The sequence below is a fragment of the Pundamilia nyererei genome, unplaced genomic scaffold (assembly GCF_000239375.1).
Source record: "Pundamilia nyererei isolate P.nyererei 1_Seehausen unplaced genomic scaffold, PunNye1.0 scaffold00171, whole genome shotgun sequence".
In the NCBI taxonomy this organism is placed as follows: domain Eukaryota; kingdom Metazoa; phylum Chordata; class Actinopteri; order Cichliformes; family Cichlidae; genus Pundamilia; species Pundamilia nyererei.
In genome coordinates, this window is record NW_005187572.1 from 1,080,652 (window position 1) to 1,101,208 (window position 20,557).

General features: G+C 44.1%; 2 protein-coding genes across 3 annotated transcripts in view; both read left to right on the forward strand.

Annotated features, from left to right (window-relative positions):
* Positions 1-838: 838 nt before the first annotated feature.
* Positions 839-12,491, forward strand: LOC102210671 (zinc finger protein Aiolos-like). 2 transcript variants are annotated; one of them, XM_013914110.1, is made up of 8 exons: positions 839-1,199; positions 1,918-2,063; positions 2,369-2,467; positions 6,020-6,439; positions 8,075-8,242; positions 8,602-8,718; positions 9,549-9,659; positions 10,748-12,491. In XM_013914110.1, exons 2-8 carry the CDS (start codon positions 2,012-2,014, stop codon positions 11,380-11,382), a joined length of 1,602 nt encoding a protein of 533 aa, XP_013769564.1. In that variant the 5' UTR covers positions 839-1,199; positions 1,918-2,011; the 3' UTR covers positions 11,383-12,491. The 2 variants fall into 2 exon arrangements, with proteins under 2 accessions (XP_013769564.1, XP_005746086.1); XM_005746029.2 differs by having other exon boundaries at positions 1,996-2,063.
* Positions 12,492-16,344: 3,853 nt separating this feature from the next.
* The window catches only part of LOC102210954 (MLLT6, PHD finger containing), a 30,777-nt gene continuing 26,564 nt past the window's right edge, over positions 16,345-20,557 (forward strand). The window contains exons 1-4 of the mRNA XM_005746030.1: positions 16,345-16,881; positions 17,902-17,981; positions 19,263-19,317; positions 19,438-19,547. Of these exons, the coding sequence (XP_005746087.1) occupies positions 16,773-16,881; positions 17,902-17,981; positions 19,263-19,317; positions 19,438-19,547 (354 nt within the window). The 5' untranslated portion in view covers positions 16,345-16,772. The remainder of the gene's footprint in view (positions 16,882-17,901; positions 17,982-19,262; positions 19,318-19,437; positions 19,548-20,557) is intronic.

Genomic DNA, 20,557 nt, shown 5'->3' on the forward strand with positions numbered 1-20,557 from the left:
TGGATCCGGTGAAAATGTTGAGGTAACACTGAAAACACGTCAGTATCCCCCCCGCCTCTCTTACACATAAACACACACGCACGCGCTTTTGTCCCCCATGTTTTTGTCTCAGTTTGCGTCACTCGTCCCCTTTAAAGAAAAACCTAAGTATAACTCGAACGGCGGTTTTAGAGAACTGCTGCTCATTCAAGCAACAAGTGCATTCAAACTAAACATGCACCTGGAGATCTGCTGCGCATGTGTTCAGGGATTTTTTAACTTATTTTTATCAGCAGGAGAGAGCATGAGCTTTTATTTGCCTTTATTTACACGCGTTAGAGTCACTTGTTTTTCCCGTGAGGGGGATGGTAGATGATTTAGCAACTATAGGCATAAAAAATCACACAAATATAACTTCACTCACTGTAAACAAGCTGTGCTCAGATCATATGCTGTATCATAAAATAGGTACTGATTTCAGTGATACTGCATATGCACTTTTAAGACTGCTTAAACTCTCCTATAATAACAAGCCCGACTGTTAAAGCTCATCTGTACACAACATTGGGATACAAGTATTTAAAAGCTTTTTTCCTAATTCTCTTCCAACTCTGCGTCAGAGATGGGAATAAAGAGAGGGACACTCAGCAGCTGCAGCATACAGATGCAGAGCCATGATGTAAGATTTTCCACAGCCAGCGTCTGACTTCTGCAGGTACGGACCATAAAGGGCAGATATCAGCTGTTTATTCACCTGAAATGAGGGGAATTCTTAAAAGAAAGAAAAGTAAATGAAGTTTCAGCTTCAGACGAGTTGGACTTTGAAGTAGCTTTCACATCTGGCCACAAGATGGAGTTAGATCTCCTTAAAAGCCAAGTCTGGAGCCATGTGGATGCCCTGAAGTAACATCAAACCCCGAATCGGTTCTTTGTTTCGCTCATAAATGTTGTTGGCTGCGCGTGTTTAGGTTCAGAGAAGGAATGTTTGAAGATTTAAACATCATCAGACTTGTTCTGAGTCTCGCCGTCGGTGCTGCTCTGCTGGATTCACACGCTCTGGTCTTTGTTGCTCCACCTTGCTGAAAATGCGTTCCTGTTCCTTTAAGGAATTCACGGCTGTGACGTTGCTTATATTCCATATTCAGAGAAAGTCCAGCGGCGGAGTGTGGAATCTCCTCCTGTGAGTGCACTTCTCCTCTGTGGTGCTGAGCAAGAAGCAGGTAAGATCTTATTCTCATCATTACTCCTCAGACTTACTGTTAACTTCCAGCAAAAAACAAAACTAAAGACGTCTCCTGGAATTAACAGCAGCAATGTAGACATGTGCTTCTCAATTTCATTTTGACCATGTGAGAAAGTTTCCTATTGATGTATTTTAACGCAAGAGCTTCAGTTAATCATGAAAACCCTATCAACGGTGTGGTTTTTATTATGTATTAGAGCTGATGCGAATAAATAGTTGAAACAATATAAAATATAATGAAATACTTTGTTAACTCGGTGGAAACTGACAGGGGGCTTCTTTAAAAAGTGCACGTCTGGATTTTTCTTAAATAATTTTGAAACTGTGCTGGAGTGTCTGTGTGTGCTCTTTTACGCCTGCTCCTGTGTACAAACCCAGCAGGAAATACATGAGCAGTGAACATCATCTCTTTCTCATAAGGCTAAATGTAGAGACAGGGTCGAGCAATCAACCGTGGGCTTTTTTACCCACTCTTCTTTTTTTTACACTGTCCAACCAACAGGAACAAAGAGATGCAAGTCTTGCTTCTATTTCTTCACAGGCCTTGTAGAAATAGTAAAGGGGAGGTTGGGGGGGCTCTTTTATTAGCATCGAGAGCATCTGAAAAAGTTAAAATTGTCTCACAAACGGTCAGATAAAATGTGACACAATGAATGTAAGAAACAAACCCGCCTTTTCTCTATCTTTATTGGCAGACCTGGTTTTAAAGCGCCAAAGGGGAGAATCTGGTTAGACTCTCATTAACCGAATACTGTAAATCCCCCCCCTCACAGAACGTTTTCCTTCATCATGAGCACAGAAAAGCATCCTGAATTCACATCCTCAGAGGCAGAAGGGATGGGTGAGTATAGGCATTCCTTGTCTTTAATGTGAAAGTTTCGATGATGAGGATGCACGCATTCCTCCACAGCGGCCACCATCCTGGCTGAAGTCGTGCCTAAAAACTCCACCACGTACGTGGAGGGATTTGTGCACGCTGCAGCTGAAAGCAGGTCATAGTGTCGGGGTCATGAGCAAGACTTCCTGCATATTTACTGTTAATCGGGAGTTTTAATGTTCATTTGTTGCTACGGAAAACACTTTTTTAATTAAGAAGAAAAGCGTCGCTCAGTTTTAACACATCCACTCAACATGTTACTTTCTCAGATGTTGCAGATGTGAAGTCGCAGGAGGAGGAAGAAGAGAAGGAGGACAGCTCATTTAGTGAAAATGGAATTCAGTCTGCTGAAGGTGTCGCAGATCCACGTATGTGTACCCCCACACACACTCACACTCTCAAACACACACACATATATATATGTATATATGTGTGTGTGTGTGGCATTGGTGCTACAGCTGTTCTTTACACGTATTTTGTTGGGTTTTTTGCCTGTTTCAGGAAAAAAATTGAGGAATGGTGCTACAATACTTTCATACAATGAAATAGATTATACTGGTTGAGGACAGGAAATACAGGAAACCATTTAGAGTGGCAGAAAAAGTAGAGGAGGGGGATTAAAATGTGAAAGGTCACCTGTAACCAGAGCATTTGGCCAAATCGAGCCAAATCCGGCCCTTTGCAAATCTTAATCAGGGCGTATCTTATTTTATGTTCCTGATCATTTTTTATCCACCTATTTGTAGCTGTGGCCATGCACCTCCACTGCACCTGCGAGCTAACAGGCTAGCTATCGCCGAAAGCAACAAACGGCATAATTTGCAGCTTAATTTTGTCGTTTGAATCAACAAACCAGCAGGCATTTGGAGTGAAAGACAGGGAACTGCTGCTTCGCTGAGCTCACAAGAGGAGCGCAGCTGCAAGCGCAAAATGTTTTATCAAACCCGCTCGTAAAATGATGGAAACGTGAAGACGAGTTTCATTTTTATGCGCAGCCAGTTTCGTGGCAGGTGACTGGAATGTGTGTAACAGGTGAAACAGCAAAGATCTTTAACTGTGTTTTAAATGAAACTTCCCACGCGACCTTTCAGTTGTGACGCTCGTCTCTGCAAAAACTTGCACAAAAAAAGCAGATTTGTTATTTTGCTTTTACATCAGAGGTTTCTGGGTTTAATTAGCTAGTGTTCGTGCCGGTAGCTGTCAAATTTATGCATAAATGCTTATCTGAATACTATAAAGCCAAATAAATATTGTTGTGTACTAGCTGAGGGCTTTCTGTGGACCAAATCATTGTGAGAAGAGCTCGGCAACAAGCTGTGTCTGGTATTTGCATGTCTCTCATTTTCCAGGGTTTGACATGAACTACATCAAGGTTGCACGTGACGAAGAGGTGCTTGATTGATTTGATAGGTTATCTAGCTGATTAAAGTTTCATTGACCGCGTGCCAATATAGAAAGTAAGAGAGCGAGGCCTGCAAATATGCATTCATACTGTATCTGATCAGTGGATGGTGGTTTATGTTCGGAAACGTTGTTTTTCACCAGTTAGTGAGGTGACATTTCTTGACACCAATGGTATATGGGTGCATGATGCCTCAGTGGTTAGCACCATCACCTCACAAGAACAGTGGGTTCAGACTTGTGAGGCTGTAGCTATGTGGAGTTTGCGTGTTCTCCCAGAGCTCCGGTCAATAAATGAGCGTTGATGAGTGTCCGAAGTCTTTCTGTTCCTATTGGGCAGCAGTTAATATGACACCAACCAGAGAAGTAATTGGATGAAATGGAAACATCCATCCTGGATTCTTCCTAAAATGCAGTCAGAATGCAGAAAAGGAGACAAAGAGATGATGAAACCTTCGAGCAAAAGCTCAATCTGCCTGTGGTGTGGATGGTTCAGACAGCCCAGTATGACAGGAGCCCTCCAGAGACCCTTCCTGTTATAGCTGACCCAAAGCTTGGCCTGGCCCATCAGACCTGTTCTTACGAGACTACTGGGTCTGTTTTTATTGGGCAGGTTTAGACCCCAAACAAAGCAGTGATGCAAGAAGTAAAAACAGATTCAGCAGAACGCCTGTGAAAGAGAGGCATCGAGCCTTTGCTTTGTCTATTTAGCTGTAACATCAAAACAACATTCACTGCAAAGTCGGTTATATAGACCAACACCTCAGTGTGTTAGACATGGTAGGACTTATTAGTCTGCGATGATGTCTACAACATATATGATGAAACTGCACAGAAAGGTCCCTGGGTCCGAGTCCTGTTCCTGCTGCATCACAGTGTTACAGGAAAACTTGAGGGCTGCACCAAAAACCAAAGGTTTGCACTCTGAGTCTGGAAGTAGATGAAGTCATTTCACAGAAGCCTAAATCTGTCCTCATCTCCAGCATTTGGTGTCATTAAACTCAGTCTGAGACGTCTAAAATCAGACCTTTTTAACTCCTTGTACATGGTGAACATTGGTCACAGGAACACTGATGAGAACCAGCAGGGACTCTGTCTCCATTTTCTCAGCCAGTGTCGTGTCCACACTCTGCAGTCTCTTCTCTCTTTCTTTTTTCTGGTCACAGCAGAGTGACCAGAAAAGCTCCTTCTGTTTCTGCATCATTACTTGTTCTTCTTGTAAATTTCTACTAGGAGCCCGATGACAGATAATACAGAATTAAATGTAATCTTTCATGTAGAGACTCTTTGATTAAAACTGACTGAACACACACTGTATGTAGGTATGAGAGGCTGTCTCCAGCGTGTGGTAGACATGGTCTGGTTTTAGTTCTCACTGCACGTTCGTGCTTCTGTGATAAAAGCTGCATTTTAAAAGCTCTCTTCTTGTCATCAAGCGGGCAGAAACTGTGACAACTCTGTTTCACACGATATTTTTAATGTTGAATTGTTTTGACTTTGTCATTCAGCCCTAACTCTCTAATTTCTCACTTAAAAAAAAAAGAACATGGTGTTACAGACAGCTCTCCTCTTTATTTCTGACTGCCACCCATCTATCTACCCCACTGGGTGCACTTCCTAAAGCCCTGCTCTGCGTCTAATGCGCAGCCTGCGGTTCACTGCTTTGAGACACTGGACTCTATATCGGGCCTCTCGGAGCTCTGTGTGTGCAAAGTTTCCATAGCACCTCTGAGCGCTTTCCACAATACAAGGCGCTGCTCTTCAGCTCATCATCAGTCACCGCCAAGACCACAGTGTGGTTTTTGGATGGAACTGAATAAGCTGGGGGGCTGGTTAACGCTTGCAAGAGGCTAGGTGAGAGGTCCTGTACATTGGGCCTTAGGACTCTGCGTGTAGGCAGATGTGGTGTTAATAAATGAAATTGCTAAATCCTGCATGGAGAAGTAGTTTGAGCTGAGCGTGTGGTTTAGAAACCAGAAAAAAAAACCAAAAGCGGGAAAATCTTGCTTGTATAGGTGATGTAATTGGTGCTTGGCTGGCTGAGGGGACACCGAGAGGACTTTAGGTGCACTTTAACACCTTTTAACCCTTAAATTTGGATGCTTTTAAGCCTTTGTGACCAACGTGATGAACAGTCAGTCTGAAACGACTCTTCAAAGACAGATGAGGAATTAGTGTTGTCTGTCTGAGGCGCCGGCTCACTCACTCTCTCTCTCTCCTGCCCTGGTTCTAGCCGCTGTGTAGAGGAAATGCCTTTGCCTTATCTCAAGCACACATCTTCTGAATCTCTCTGTGACACTATGCATTGGCCCAAATTAGGCTACCCACACTTTGGAGATGTGCTAGTACTAATATCTTGCTATCGACCTTAAATACAAATGTGGAAGTAAAGACGTGACTGTGTTCCACATTCTGCTCACAGCTTATCTAGCTCCTTTGTTGGAAAATGCTCTACACATTCCTGTGAAATGTCTCTCCAAATGCATATTTTGGTTGTCCCCTCCTTCCACTTTGCTCAGGTGTGATAAAATCCGAGGCTGAGGAGATGGAAGATAACGAGCAGCTTCTCAAGGCTGAAAAAGACCAAGAGATTGTGCCTAAAGAGGAAGCAGAGGGAGGCAGTGAGGACGGGATGGAGGAAGGTTTTGATGAGGAGAGGACAGAGGAAGAGAATGATGAGGAGAGGGACATGGAAGGGGATGAAGAGGGAGATGGCCTGAGTGAGCCGCAGGACCTGTCGCTGGTGGACTACTCGCGTTACGACAGCGCGGCCCTCCCCGACGCCAGCGCAGCGGCGTCTGCCGCCAACGCGGAAGGCGCTTACGCACCTGGAGCCGGGCCGCCTCGCATCCAACCGACAGGCAAGCTCAGCTGTGACATCTGCGGCTTGTCCTGCATCAGCATTAACGTACTGCTGGTGCACAAGCGCAGCCACACGGGTAAGCAGAGGGACGCTGACCTCAAAGATCGCAGTTGTGCAATCTCCGCGCTGTTGATGGCCCTGAGGTCTCCTTTTATTGACTCTGTCAAAGCGATTAGGAACACACAATCGTGTGCTAACTGGCAGATTGTGAAATAGCTTCTATTGTTGTTCATATATTCCACGCATGCACTAACTGTGTGATTTGATCGCAGCAGCAGATAGGTCAGCACATCAGACTGCAGCTGCAGTTATCGTTCTGCCCTAAAATCCTGAAATGAATGACAGATTTTCTGAAGTGATGACCTAACCAGCGTGCTCAGAGCCCAGTTATAATACTCATCCCACTCATGGGATTACTCTGTCAGCTTATCCATGGAACTGATATATGGAGTTATCGGCGGCGCACAAAAAATATCAAAAACGTGAAAGAAGGTCAGAAATTCTCATGTTGCTACATTTTAAATGTCTTCAAAATGAGTCACGAAGATTATTTTTGTCCCGTCTTCCATCTAACAAAGCAGAGTTTAGCTTTAAGTCATCACAGACAATTATTATAATCCTGTGCTGTGAGATTATGTGATTTTAGGCTTCTGAAACTCTCAAATCTTAGTCAGAAGAATATTCTAGCAAAAAAAAAATAGTGTTGGGGTTACGGTTATGATGGAGTAGATAGGGTACTTAAACATGAAAGCAAGCTATACTTATTTATATGGCACTTTTTACCCACAGATAAAAGAAGATAGATTAAGAACACACACAACTGCCCCAATAAAACAGAGTCTAGAGCAGTACACGGATTCAAAGGCGCAAATGTCCTTAGCTGGGGCAAGCACGTTACTTAAATGCTCAAGTGACTTTAGCTGACTTTTAAAAGAGATGACAGAATCGGAAAACCTCAGAGGTGAAGCAGAGCGTTCCACAGGTCGCCTGCTGTGGCCTCGAAAAGCTCGATCACCTCGTGTCCTTGGGCGGGGGCGTGGAACAAACTGTAATTTCAAGTTGTTGTTAGACCTCAGTGGGCGAGCTGAGGAGAGAAATTGAGGAAAATCCGCTAGACGTGAGGAAATCTGATGGTTAAGAAGTGAAGACGCTGAGGCGACCATACTCCCTGTAACAACCATGATCCACCGTCTGATGCAGTACTCGCTTACTTGAAAGGCTCGTGTGTCTCTGTGACATTTAATCGCGACTTTTGTTGTAAAACATACAAACATTAGAGCTGCATTTCACTGAGTAGAGCCGAGCAGTGCTAGTCTTCGTTTGGCACCCGTGAGGCTTTGTTTCTGACATGGGAAGTCATGCACAATCTGCTTGGCAATTGTGCGGTCTGAGTTGTCCGTGAGAACAGTCTTTTCTAGGTTTGGACGTTACTTTCTTCCCCTTTTAAAGATGGTGAATGATTCTGTGTTTTTTTGCAATTCATCGTAGGAACAAGAAAACAACTAAAGTCAAAAAAAATGGAAGCCAACAAATATCTGAGCTATTGCAAAATTTCCACCCAACAAGAACATAAGAATACCACAGTGGGGTTTTTTATTTTGCTTACAGGAGCCTCACAGCAGGTGGTCGAAATCAGAATAAGTTGTGTGATTAAAGAAGCCGGTGTCGTGTGAGAACGTGCAGGATTGTTTCAAACGCTGTGTTTTTTCAGGCGAGAGGCCATTCCACTGCACTCAGTGTGGGGCCTCCTTCACCCAGAAGGGAAACCTGCTTCGCCACATCAAACTGCACTCCGGGGAGAAGCCTTTCAAATGCCCGATGTGCAGCTACGCCTGCCGGCGACGTGACGCCCTGAGCGGGCACCTGCGCACCCACTCTGGTACCAGGCAGCCACACACACACACACACTGATAAGCTCTGATACTGTATGCACCTGCGTACAGTACCATGCTGGTTGGTTTCTCACTCCTTTTGAATCTGAGGTCTGCTGAGGCTACATGGCTTTTCCAGTAACACCTTGCCATGCATTCTCATATGGTTACACACATCACATATGATTAGCTTACTCATTCACCTCTGGAAACTTACTCATTCACTTTCAGTTCACGTGTTTCTCCTGCACGGCCTCCAATATGCACACCATCATCAGTTTTGTACGAAACCGCGTACTTAACGAAGTAATGCTTGCTTCATGCCGTTGATGTGTTTGAGTGTTTAACTGAAACCTCTGCCTCGCAGTAGAGAAGCCCTTCAAGTGCAACCATTGCAGTCGCAGCTACAAGCAGCGCAGCTCGCTGGAGGAGCACCGAGAGAGGTGCCATGTGTACATTCAGAGCAAAGGTCCCGCCGAGAGAGGTGAGCAGCGGTGCGCACACACTGTCTCACCACCACGCTTGTAAGAAGACTCCAACATGTCTCCGAGGGACACTCGGTTCACACATGCACATATAGGTGTTAAAGTTATGAAGGACGCATGCATTTCTGCAGCTCGTGCAGAAATGCACACGCTCGTGCAGGTGCACACTTAACAGATCCTGTTTTTATAGCCCCATTAAAAATAACAAGCTTATGGCTACTACCCCGCACTTACAGCTAAACGGGTTATGGCTGCTGTGGCGTACAGGCTCAGCGTGCAGAAGACCGCTTCTCATCTCTCTACCATCAAAGGGGAAGATAAATAATGTAGGGCAAATGCTTCAGCCCAGCCACCCGACACAAGCAGGAACACAAACGCACACCACCTTACCTCCCCCTTCCCTCCAAATAAAAAAACAGAAAAGCCTTTATGTACTTAGAGGACAACAGCATGGTTGCAACACACAGACAATGCTCTGTTTCTGTGGTCACCAAATGTCGTAAGTTTATGCCTGATAGTGCCGTAGTGGTGAGGAAGTACATCCTCATCCTGTGGTCTCCTCTCCTGTGCTGGTGAAGTAAAAAAGCAACCAGGAAGTGAGGTCAAAGGAGCGTCTGCTCTCAAATTAATATCTCGTTCCTCCCGGTGTAACTGCGCTTCTGCGCAGCTGCTGTGTTTTTTGAGTTTCTTCCTTTTTTTTAAAAAAGACTCTGTGACTTCAAAGGCTGATGGACAGCTGTGCACTCATGACACTGCCTGATCAAAAAGAGAGTCTTCATTTCCTTATCTTGCTCTCTTTCTCTCTCTGTGCTCTTCTGCTGCCAAGTAGAGGACAGTCACACATCCAGGACTCAGATGGGTACTGAGCGTGCGCTGCTGCTCGACAGGCTCGCCAGCAACGTAGCCAAGCGGAAGAGTTCAATGCCACAGAAGTTTACAGGTAAGGGTATGAACACCTCAGGCCGATGAAAGCGCTCAGATTTCTCTTTAAAAATGTGCTTTTATATCTTTAAGGAATATTTAGTGGCTCCAGCTTTTATACGTATCGTTTGTCATTTTGCCTTTTGCTGCGCTTTTATGCTGCACAATGCAGAATTTGAAGTTGTCTGTCTGAGCTACTTGTTTGTCTGTCTGTCTATGCTGGCCTTCATCTGTCGCCAAAGGGGGTTTCAGGGCAGACCACCTGCCTCATACCTGCACACACCACAGAGTGGTCCCCACTGCTCCAAATTCTCTGCAAGAATTGTGTCATCGGTGGGTATTGGTAATTATTGCACGGTTAATAAAATAGTGTCATGCACATGAAACCTCTGAGTTCCATTACTAACTGCTTGTGTTTTGATTCGATCTGAGATAATTTGAGCTGGTAATTATCAGAAGTATCAGTTTCGGTAAATGGCTGACTTGCCACAGTGATTTCCCAAACTTTATGGGCGTATATATACACACACATGCACAATGATTTTCAATAGCTTGCTCTCACCTTTCTGGTTAAGACTAACACTGAGTTGTAGTTTCGCAATCGAGCTTCGAGCTGCTCGCAAAAAGCATGAGTGTTTTGGCAATTAAAAAAAAAACCCTCCTACATCTCCATCAGGTTTACAAATGAAGTGAGATCTTTCAATATGACAACCACAGGAGGAAAAAGAGAAGTAACCACAGAGAGCAAACAAGGCGCGAGGCGAGAAACGTGAGCAGGTGTCTCTCTGTCATTACACCAGCTGCACTACAGAGGCCTTCATCTGCGTCGTAAGCTTCCTCCCTGTCCCTAACTGCTGCCTCGGGATGCTGCCAGGCTTTAAAGCTGCGTTTGTCCCGTCGACCTGGCGCTTTCCAGGTTTTTGCTTTTTCCCGCCCTCGGGGGGCACGTTTTGCACTCGACTGCACGGCGGAGTGAGAAACCCAGCAAGGGTCTAAATCTTTTCCATCTGTTTTAACTGCTTCTTGCTTCCTGTGTTGTTTCTCTGCCCGTGCTGCTGGATGAGGTTTGCAAAGTCTCCTCGTGCTGAGCTCTTTCTTGTCGTCTAGGCGACAACGGCGTGTGCCTGGACCTGAGCTTTAACAGGGATCTGGTCCACCGAACTGATGTCAAGGATCCTCCGTCGGACTCCCCGGGGCCAGACGCCCATCACCAGCAACAACCGATCCACCCAGGCCCCAATGGTGACCAACCGCCTTCCCACAGGCCCTACCCCATCTCGTTAGCCCGTGGCGACATCACTCCCATGGGCCTCACCAATGGCCACAAGATGGCCATGCCGCTCCTGGGAATCCCTCACGCCTCCCAGCCTCCCCTTGGTATGGACTCTTACCACAATGACAACACCCAGATATCCCAGCCTGTCATGTACAGCTTAGGCCACCTGCTTGGGGGGCTGAATTCCCAGAACGGCATGCCTCACCCACACGCCCAGCCCATCCCCCTGTCGCCTCTTGAGGCTTTGCGAGTGATGCGAGCTGACGGGGAGACCGTGCCCGGGGCCGTGTACCCCTGTGGCCACTGCAGGGTGATCTTCCTGGACTATGTCATGTTCACCATCCACATGGGGTGCCACGGCTTCCGCGATCCGCTCGAGTGTAATGTGTGTGGCCACCGCAGTCGGGACCGTTACGAGTTTTCTTCCCACATAGCCCGTGGCGAGCACCGCCTAGAGTTGAAGTAGACTGCAGGCACAACACCAGCACTGCATGAGAAAAACAGCAGATTAACTCATATAAGTAGTGTCAGAAATGAATTCATGAAGTAGCTATCACTTTCTGCCTGTGTGTGTGTGTGTGTGTGTGTGTGTGTGTGTGTGTGTGTGTGTGTGTGTGTGTGTGTGTCTCTGTGGGTGTGTGTGTTGGAGAGGGAGACGTTATACGAGTGTAACGGGTTTCAGGGTGTTTTTAGTCATACTGTAGTCATCTGAAAAGATGGCCTGTAAAATGTTAATGCAGGAGCACTTCTACCTCCTTTTTCATGCATATATTTGTACTTAATGGTCCCTGCTGTAGCCGCTGTGTATATCCTAATCCTCAGTTCCATATGTTAATTCAAATGTTCCAAAAATATGAGCACTTCTTACATTTATTGTGTAAATGCTTTTGTTTTTTATCAGTGTAAAGATGTAAGTAATAAAAGACAGCTCTTCCTTCGTCACACACAAGCTGCACCACGCCGAAAGACTTTTAGCTTCTCTGACAAACACTTGGCAATTCAAGACTGCAGAAAAAAAAAATCCTATTATCTCGAAGGTCACATGTCTCTTTTTTTCTCAGCTGTGGTTTTCTGAGTGTAGTTCACGGCTTCAAAGGACACATCACTCTGCTTCTCACTCCAGATATTGTACTCATTTAGCGCTCCCCACAAGTTGCTTCACAGTTTTTCACAAGACTTTTAGTCACACAAAACACACAGTGTTCAATTACATTTCTCACTTCTGTTTGATTTATACAGCACCGGTTCCCTTCACACTGTGCAGAAAAGGCCGTACAGTGAGACAGAGGTTCCATCATTACATTTAACCCTTGAAAGTACAAAACTGCACTACATGTATGGAGGACAGAGGTAAAGGAGATCGAACAAGGTGGATAAAAATTCAGTATAAAGTCAAGCTAAAGGCCTCAAAATGCGTGTGGCAGCAGATGAAATCTTCTAGGTTCCATTAAATCAGGAGGGAAAAAGAGACTGATCACTTTGTTCCATGCAGTACGTGTTGACAGATTCTGAAAATGATGAAATGTATGGCTGGCTGAAGCTGCCAAAGTTAAAATAAATACATATGTAAGTAAATGGCTCAATTAATGTGGTGAATGTGTTGAAAATAAATGTAGGCCTTTCTTATTTTGGGGACTGCACAACACAACCCAATATTTCTATTTTAATTTGCTTCTGAATGTTTTTTTATATAATTTCTAAAAGTATTTCTGCATATTTTCTTTCGCCTTCCTGTTTATGTCCTCATTTATTTCTATATTTTCTTTCACGATGGATGCCAGAGCTACACCAGAGTCTGCAGTTAGGAACAGCTAGAGAACTGCCGGTCTGAGCTAATCCAGCTCCTTGTATTGTTTAGGATCATTTGGGAAGTAAACCCTTTGCTCATTTCACTAAATGTATTAAAGAGATTCTGGTGCATTGATGCAGAATCAGCCACGATCAAAACATAGCGTAAAGAAGCAAACATGACATCAGGACTTTTAAGCAAATGTAGATGTTCGCTTAAAAAAAAACACCTACAAATGCATCAAAGCCGCCCTTTTGCTCGTCTCCTCTAACTGAAGTTTTCACGCCATTTGTAATTATTTTGTTAATTATCTTTGATTTTGGCAGTTTTGGCCCTTCATCCATGGATAGAGGGGAGATGGTGGTGTTTGTAACGGGATCATCGCAGGATTTAATCTGACTCCATCTTGAGAAAATACAAAAACGAGTCACATGTCTCTTCACATATGTGTCGTCTATGTGGCGAATGTGTCATACGTGGTCTTCTGTGCGTGTAGCTTCTATGTGAAAGTGGTTTTGTTGGACAGAGGGTGAAGGGGATTTCAAGCAAAGTGAACAATAGTTTAATTTTACATTTTTTGGGCCAGAAAAGAATGAGAGAATATGCAAATTAAAAAAAAAATCCCACTTCCCACTTATATTTCACTTCACCCACAGCAAGGAGCGAAATCAATTACGTGTGCCAGTAAAGCTCCCTGATATGGGATCTCAAAGGTGCAACAAATGCATGTGAAATTTGTGGGAATTTCTTTGTGACAAACTTCAGGAGCCTCCTCTGACAGCTAAATCTGTCTTTCCTGTTTGTATTGGGGAAGTTTTGGTGAGCACACAAAATGAGTTCTGACTAGCTAACTTAATATATGAGTGCAGGAGGGGCTGTGTGTGTGTCTGTGTGCGCGCGCGCAAATGTGGATGCACTTCGCCCCCACATGTTACTGCAGGAACTCGGCTACGCCTTGCTGCCTTCAGATCAGCAGAGGGTGTTAGCTTCATCCAGCTGCCACCTCGCTATCTGTCCTCTCCATCAGCGCCAGTTCCCTTTTCTCTCTTTGGGTTTGAAGAGAAATGACACTTGTGAGACAAACTGTCATCACAGCTTTGTGTCCATATGTCAGTATAAAAAGCCCAGTCATCCATTTCAAAAGTACAACTGCGCTGGTTCTCTTTTTCCTATTATAAGACACTGAGTTAACAGCATATGTCTTCCGAGTTGTTTGATGGTGTTGAGTAAGATTGTGGCTGAAAGACATGTCAGATTATGGCAATGTAGGAAGATATGAATGTTTTCTGAAAAATCATGTCTGAGCTAAAATGAAACGTGGGAAAACGGGAATAGGGCTTATGTCGAGATAGCTTCTACGTGTGTGTGTGAGTGTGTTCGTGTGAGTGTGTGTGTGTGTGTGTGTGTGAGTGTGTGTGTGAGGTCCCCTTTTCACCTTAAAGACAGAATTACTCAACCAGACGAGATAGGAGTCATAAAGCATCCATGACGCAAGCCCAGTCAAAATGAGATGTTTTTGGTGACATCTGCTGACTGAATTACAGGAGTTAGTGTAAGTGGAAAGACAGCCAGTAAAGTTTGAGTCATTAAACCTCAGGGCGCTTCAGATGGACAAACTGGATTCAAATTTAAATTTCACATGTTTAGTACTTTTCAGTTTTGCTCCCATAGATCGGGGGCGTCATGCGTCTCGTTTTAGCTCATGGACCACAAAACAGCCCAATTTGATCTCAACTGGGTTAGACCGCAAACGCTATTACATAACAACCTGCATGGAAAAAACCCACCCGTCTTTATTCTTTCTTTGAATAAAGTCTCCTGAGTCATCCATTCACAACAGCATTATAAACACACACGCACGAATCTTTAAAAAATGTGATTTCAGCTAAACACTCTTCAGTTTTTCCACAAATGGTGAGACTGCTGCCATTTTCAATTCGCTGATATTGATGGATCTCTAAGGGAAACCCGGAAAACACATAGAGATTTCTTAAATAGAAAATAAAGTTAGGGAAGCAAGGCTGAGATGAATATATTGGATGAAGAATGTTGAAGTAAAAGCTGTCAGGCAGGAGGAAAAAAAGACCTCAGAGAAGATGTATGTAGGACATGTGAAGGGTTGGTATGACAGAAGAGGATGCTGGGAATAGATGATATATATGGTGACCTCTAATGAGCTCCGCCGAAGGAAAAAGTGTTTTATGTCTTTGTGATTCAAACTATTTTTTCTGAATCCAGGGTGTCACACTCATAAACAGCCCAGTTAGAGCTTGTAAAAGTTTCAAATACGCCTCCTCTTCTTCTTTCAGCTCCAATCCTACATATCAGGACATAAAACTAATCTCATCCTTAGCATGTCTTAAAATTAGATAAATATCACTTCTGATAAAGAACAACACATGACATTTCTGTGGAAACTAAGAATAGCACACAGGTGCTTGTATGAACACCTGTGTTAAAGCAGATGTTTTAGATCATTCAGCCGTGTGTTAATTCAGTGCCAAAAAGGACAAACATCAGCAATGATCCATCAGTCTGGGAAGAGTTCGAAGACCATCTCCAAATAAATTGAAGTCCATCGTTCTAGAGTGAGAAACATTATTCGCAGATGACACCTGCCAGTCTTCCCAGTCTACATAATTCAATTTATAACTAAAATTCAGAGAGCTGTGTGTAATAACACCGTGTAATAATATGCTGTGCTGCTGTTCATCTGAGAGGTTTTTTATGTGTTGATATGTAAAACCTTGGAAATGAGGGTGTTAGCCCTCACACATCGCTGATGGTTCACACTGGTGGTTTGAAGGTGAGGTTTGTGCAAATCCCGTTTGTATTCTGCCTGTTTTAAATCTTTATGATTTAGTTGATGCACTAAACTGATAATGAACAAAGAAATGGAAAAATATTTGAAAGAAGCTGTTTGAAGTCAGAGAGAGAACGTATGAAAAGCAGGGTCGGTACCAATAACAGAAAGTAGATGCTTATCTGTCAAAGTGTTAAACTTGTGTAATAGTTGTGATGAGCTACAAACTGAGATGTGATTAGCGTTGTTTGTGTGTCTCTCTCTGTCTTTTTTTTTTTATTTCTATGTAATCAGATTTATTTAGTAATTAAATTGTCATTACTGTCATTATCCATTATTGTTATTATTTATTTATGTATTTATTTTGGTACTCATTTTTAGTAAATAATAATTTAAAAAAAAGAGCAAATGAGCAAAAATAAAACGTTGTCATTACATTATGAATTTCAAATGGTACATTTATTTACTGAGCTCCTGTTTGTATTATACTTGACTTTTTACTTTGTCTTCTATTTTGTTATATGTAGGTTTGCGCTTATTGAGCTCCCCTTTTTTTAATGAAAGTTTATATTTTATTCTATTTAATTGAGCTCCTTTCTTTTGCGTGTTTTTTTCCCATTATGACCATTTTTGTCTTTTAATATTTTATGATATTGTGTTGACCTGTTTTGGCCGCTGTCACACGGGAATCTCGCATCTTTTGTTATCTTATTATTAATGTTTCATTATTTATTTTAGGTCCGGACGCCGGATGGTGAAATAGCTTGTAATTCCTGCTGTTAGCCACCCCCAAGATGTCCTGCAGATGGCGCTGTTGAGACGCGGTTGATGCCGGGCGCATACAGCGGTTTGGGCCGACGTGATGCGCGGGGTTCGTGTAAAGAACACAGTGGACCGGGGCAGGAGGCCGTGCGGGCGTCTGCTCCCCGGGTTCGTGGAAATCGAGTCGTCACTGCCTGAAAACACGCGCTGAAAAGGCGCTTCCTGCTCAACAATAACTTGCTACCTTTGCTGTGACTTTTACTCCGGCGAAGATCTGAGCATGCGCACTTATGTATGGGACGGGGAGGACATCACGGAAAATCTACTAGAAGCACCACAAACGCAGAGATTTCGGCTCTCCGCTGCACGAAAACTGCACGACGTGGGCGGCCCGTGACCATGCCTAGAGCGGCGTTAAGATGCGGGACGACCGCCTGACAGGCCTGGCCTGGGTCTGAGCCGTTGCCGGGAGGGGAAATCTATTTCTTCATATGGGAGCAGCATGCGGGAAATGGTCGGAGGTTGCTGCGTGTGTTCCGACGAGCGAGGCTGGGCTGAGAATCCGCTGGTGTACTGTGATGGACACGGCTGCAGCGTCGCCGTTCACCAAGGTAACATTAGCTGCTGTTAGCGTGTGATTCCCGGGCAGCCGGAGCGGCTCTAGCTTGCGGCCGGAGGCGTTGGTCCTCCCTGCCTACGTGCGTGTTCTGTGTTCGTGCGGGAGGGGCGGGTAGGTAAGCGTGCTGTTGTTGCTTCCTCTCCGCGCACTTGATTGATCGCGCAGGGCCGAGCGGCGTGACACCGAGCCCGGATGGCGCCTCGAGGTCCGTGCGTCGCGGACCGTGCGGCACGCTGCGACGCGTTCGCGAGGCCGTGTTCGTTCGGACAGCAGCGCGTGTCCACTTGCTTTGTTGCATTCGAGCGATTTGAAGTGGGACCTCACGCAGGATGGCTACTCTGAGGGAGGATCAGCCCTCTGATCTCAGTGATGCTGTGACGGTGTTGGTGCACAAATGTGCCAAAAAGACAAAAAGAAATTTGTGCCCAAACTGAAAAAGTGCAGAAGATTCTGATCCAGAGAGGTGCTGATGCAGGAGGCTGATTTCAGGGCTGTCCCAGTCAAATTAAAGCTTTATGTCAAAGTGGAATGAAATAGGATTATAAGGTTAATCCGATCAGGATGACAGCAGCACCTCTCACCACTGACAGGGAGAGATGTTAAACTTAGAAAGAGAAAAGTTAAAACATAAAATCAGTTTGAAATCATTTTCTATTCATCTGTTAAAGCAGGATGGCTGTGCCAAGTGTCAAATCAGTATTATCTTGAGTAGTATTCTTGGACAGGTACTGCCAGCTTTACTAGTATTTATTAAAGTATTTATAGAGCTTGCCAAGTCGTTTCAATCATAAAAAGTAAAATATTATTTCCAGAAACGTGAAACTTTTAAACACTGTTAAAGGTACAAATTGTTGACCCTCGGGCTGTTCAACATCTGTCCTGTGAATGAATGAATGACTCATTAAATGTGCATGTTTTCATTTGTACCTGTAGTTTACATTAAAAGACAGGTGTGTTACCGTGGGTCGTGCCGGTCCAGTTTGACACTCCCGTGCTTGTGTGTTTGTCGCAGCATGCTACGGCATCGTGCAGGTGCCAACTGGCCCGTGGTTCTGTCGGAAGTGTGAGTCACAGGAGCGGGCGGCACGTGTGGTGAGTACGCCAACACGAATGACACAATTTATTCATCCATTCCTGCTTCACCTTCACCTACAAGCAGTCTGCCTCAGGTGTACTGAGCCAGCTTGTCCCATACTGATGCCCGAAAGCTGAGTTAAACGAATAAGCTGGATTCCTCTGTGTTTTTGTGTGAAGCAGCCTCAGGCGTGATTTAAACATTGCTTTCCTACCTTTCTTAAGTAAAATCGAACATAAAATAAACGTACACATTAACTGAAACTGTGTTTATTATTAAATAATAACTTTCAGTGAGGACTTTTTCTCCCTTCATGGTTTTTTTGGACTAGTCTGATTTTAGTCTATTCATTTCAATTCATTTTTTTTCATATAACATCAACTCACAACACTTCCCACAGCAAGGTTCTTTATACTACACGGTAACAACCGTATAATATAAGAGCGAAAACCCCACAGCTAACAGATGATCCCGTACGAGCAGCATTTGGCGACGGTGGGAAGGAAGAACTCCCTTTTGACAGGAACAGACCTCCGACAGAACCAGGCTCAGAGAGGGGCGGGGCCATCTGCCATGACCAGATGGGCTGGCGAGGGGAGAAAGAAGAAGATCGTAGAGGATAAAATAGAAACTGTCTTTGCATCTGCAAGAGTTAAAACGGATTTTAACTTTGATGTGTCACAATTATCAGCTGACTCTGGATTCTCCTGATTCTCCTTTTTACAGCTGTTTGATTCCTTCTTTACATATATATATAGACACCAAATAAGGGCAGGGCTTGTTAAAAAAGTGAGCAAAATCATAGGACACGACAACATGTTACTCTTAATTTTTCAATTCAATTCAGTTTTATTTATATGGCGCAAATCACAACAGCGGTCGCCTCAAGGTGCTCAGTACTCAAAGGTAAAGACCCAACAATAAAGCCTTGAGCCCACCTATCAGCTGTCCTCCTCCTGTGTGTGGAGGTGGTTACAGCTCACGTGCACATGCGCTGCCTGCAGAGTGGAGCTGAGTAGCGACAGATGAAGTGAACTATAAATTAAAAAGCTTGATGACAACACATTTTATTACAAGAAGCGCAATAAAAGCCATAAACTGAGGCAGAGATGTACAGAAAAGCTGATGTCATAGGCGCAAAATAAAGCCTCTGAACTGTTACTTCCTCTATATTATGTTAGCTTAGAACTGCATCGAATAGACTGACCCACTGTTTCCTGTATCTGCCCTAACGTTTGGAGTCATGGTCAGACAGATATCCACTCCAACAAGCTCCGCTCTCTCCCGTGTCTCCTCAGAGGTGTGAGCTGTGTCCCCACAAAGATGGCGCCCTCAAGAGGACAGACAGCGGAGGTAAATATCATCATGTTCCCGCTCACTCTTCCCGAGGGCATAACCGAGTGCGCATTTCCACTCGAGTCATTCCGAGTCTTGTCGTGTCGTTGATCCGCTGCCAATCTCTCCTCCAATCAGGCTGGGCCCACGTCGTGTGCGCACTCTACATCCCCGAGGTGCAGTTCGCCAACGTCCTCACCATGGAGCCTATCATCCTGCAGTATGTCCCACACGAGAGATACAACAAGGTAGGGATGCACGCTGTTTGAGCGGGAAAGTTGGATTAGTCTACAGGAAGTTAGAGGCGCGAGAGAAAAGAGGAGCACAGAGAGATCAGATCCAGCCCCAAAGATAAGCTTCATCAAACAGGAAAGTTTGAAGCCTAATCTGAAAGTAGAACTAATGGTTTACTTTGGAGTTTATTTATTTGTTTGTTTGTTTGTGAGGGTGTGTTGTTGTTGTTTTGCTCTTATAAAGTGGTGACATTTCAATCCTTCGGTAAAATCGTTTCCTTGTTCATAACTCAAAAATGGCTGCGAACACATTCAGCACACGGATTTTTACGTTGTTTGTACCTGCAGCTAAACAGGTAACAAAGAACTCTTCACACCATACGACCCCAAACCAAGTGTCCTCCAAAGGAAACAATATATTCGTTCCATTTCTAAAATAATTATTCATCTTTAAGTCCTCTCTGACATCTTTTCCAATGCTTCAGCTCTGGCCACCTCTACTACTTCCACGATGCTAGTCTGGACCAGATGCTTAATCTCTCTGTCATCTCCCACTAAGTCTGTCTCATTGCCTAAAACAAATAGTCTTGGACTGCCTATGAATCCTTAGCATATCTTAATTTCACATAATCTAGTCCAGAACTCTTCAGGTAATAAAACTCGATAATTTTATTACCTGACTTTGAGGCATAGAGTGAATTTCTCCTTCTTATAGTTCACCAGCAGTTCAGTATTTCTTTTTATCCAAGTATAAATAAGGATATCTAAGAAGCTAAGAATAACAACAAAGTCTCATCATCCATCTATGGAAGCCCGTTTCCGCCACTAAAAAAAAAAAAAAGGATCCATAACTCAAAATTTAGAGTTATTTTCTTGAAATTTCGAGTTATTATCTCGAAATTTCGAGTTATTATCTCGAAATTTCGACATATTAACTCAAAATTTTGAGAAAAGCAACTCGAAATTTCGAGTTAGCGGCTGCCAATCAGTAATCTACGTGAATGACGTCATTTCCATGTTACCCG

Coding starts and splice junctions, on each gene's coding strand:
- LOC102210671 (XM_013914110.1), top strand. CDS start 2,012: ATGAGCACAGAAAAGCATCCTGAATTCACATCCTCAGAGGCAGAAGGG. Junction 6,440..8,074: donor GCACAAGCGCAGCCACACGG/GTAAGCAGAGGG, acceptor GTGTTTTTTCAG/GCGAGAGGCCATTCCACTGC. Junction 8,243..8,601: donor GCACCTGCGCACCCACTCTG/GTACCAGGCAGC, acceptor TCTGCCTCGCAG/TAGAGAAGCCCTTCAAGTGC.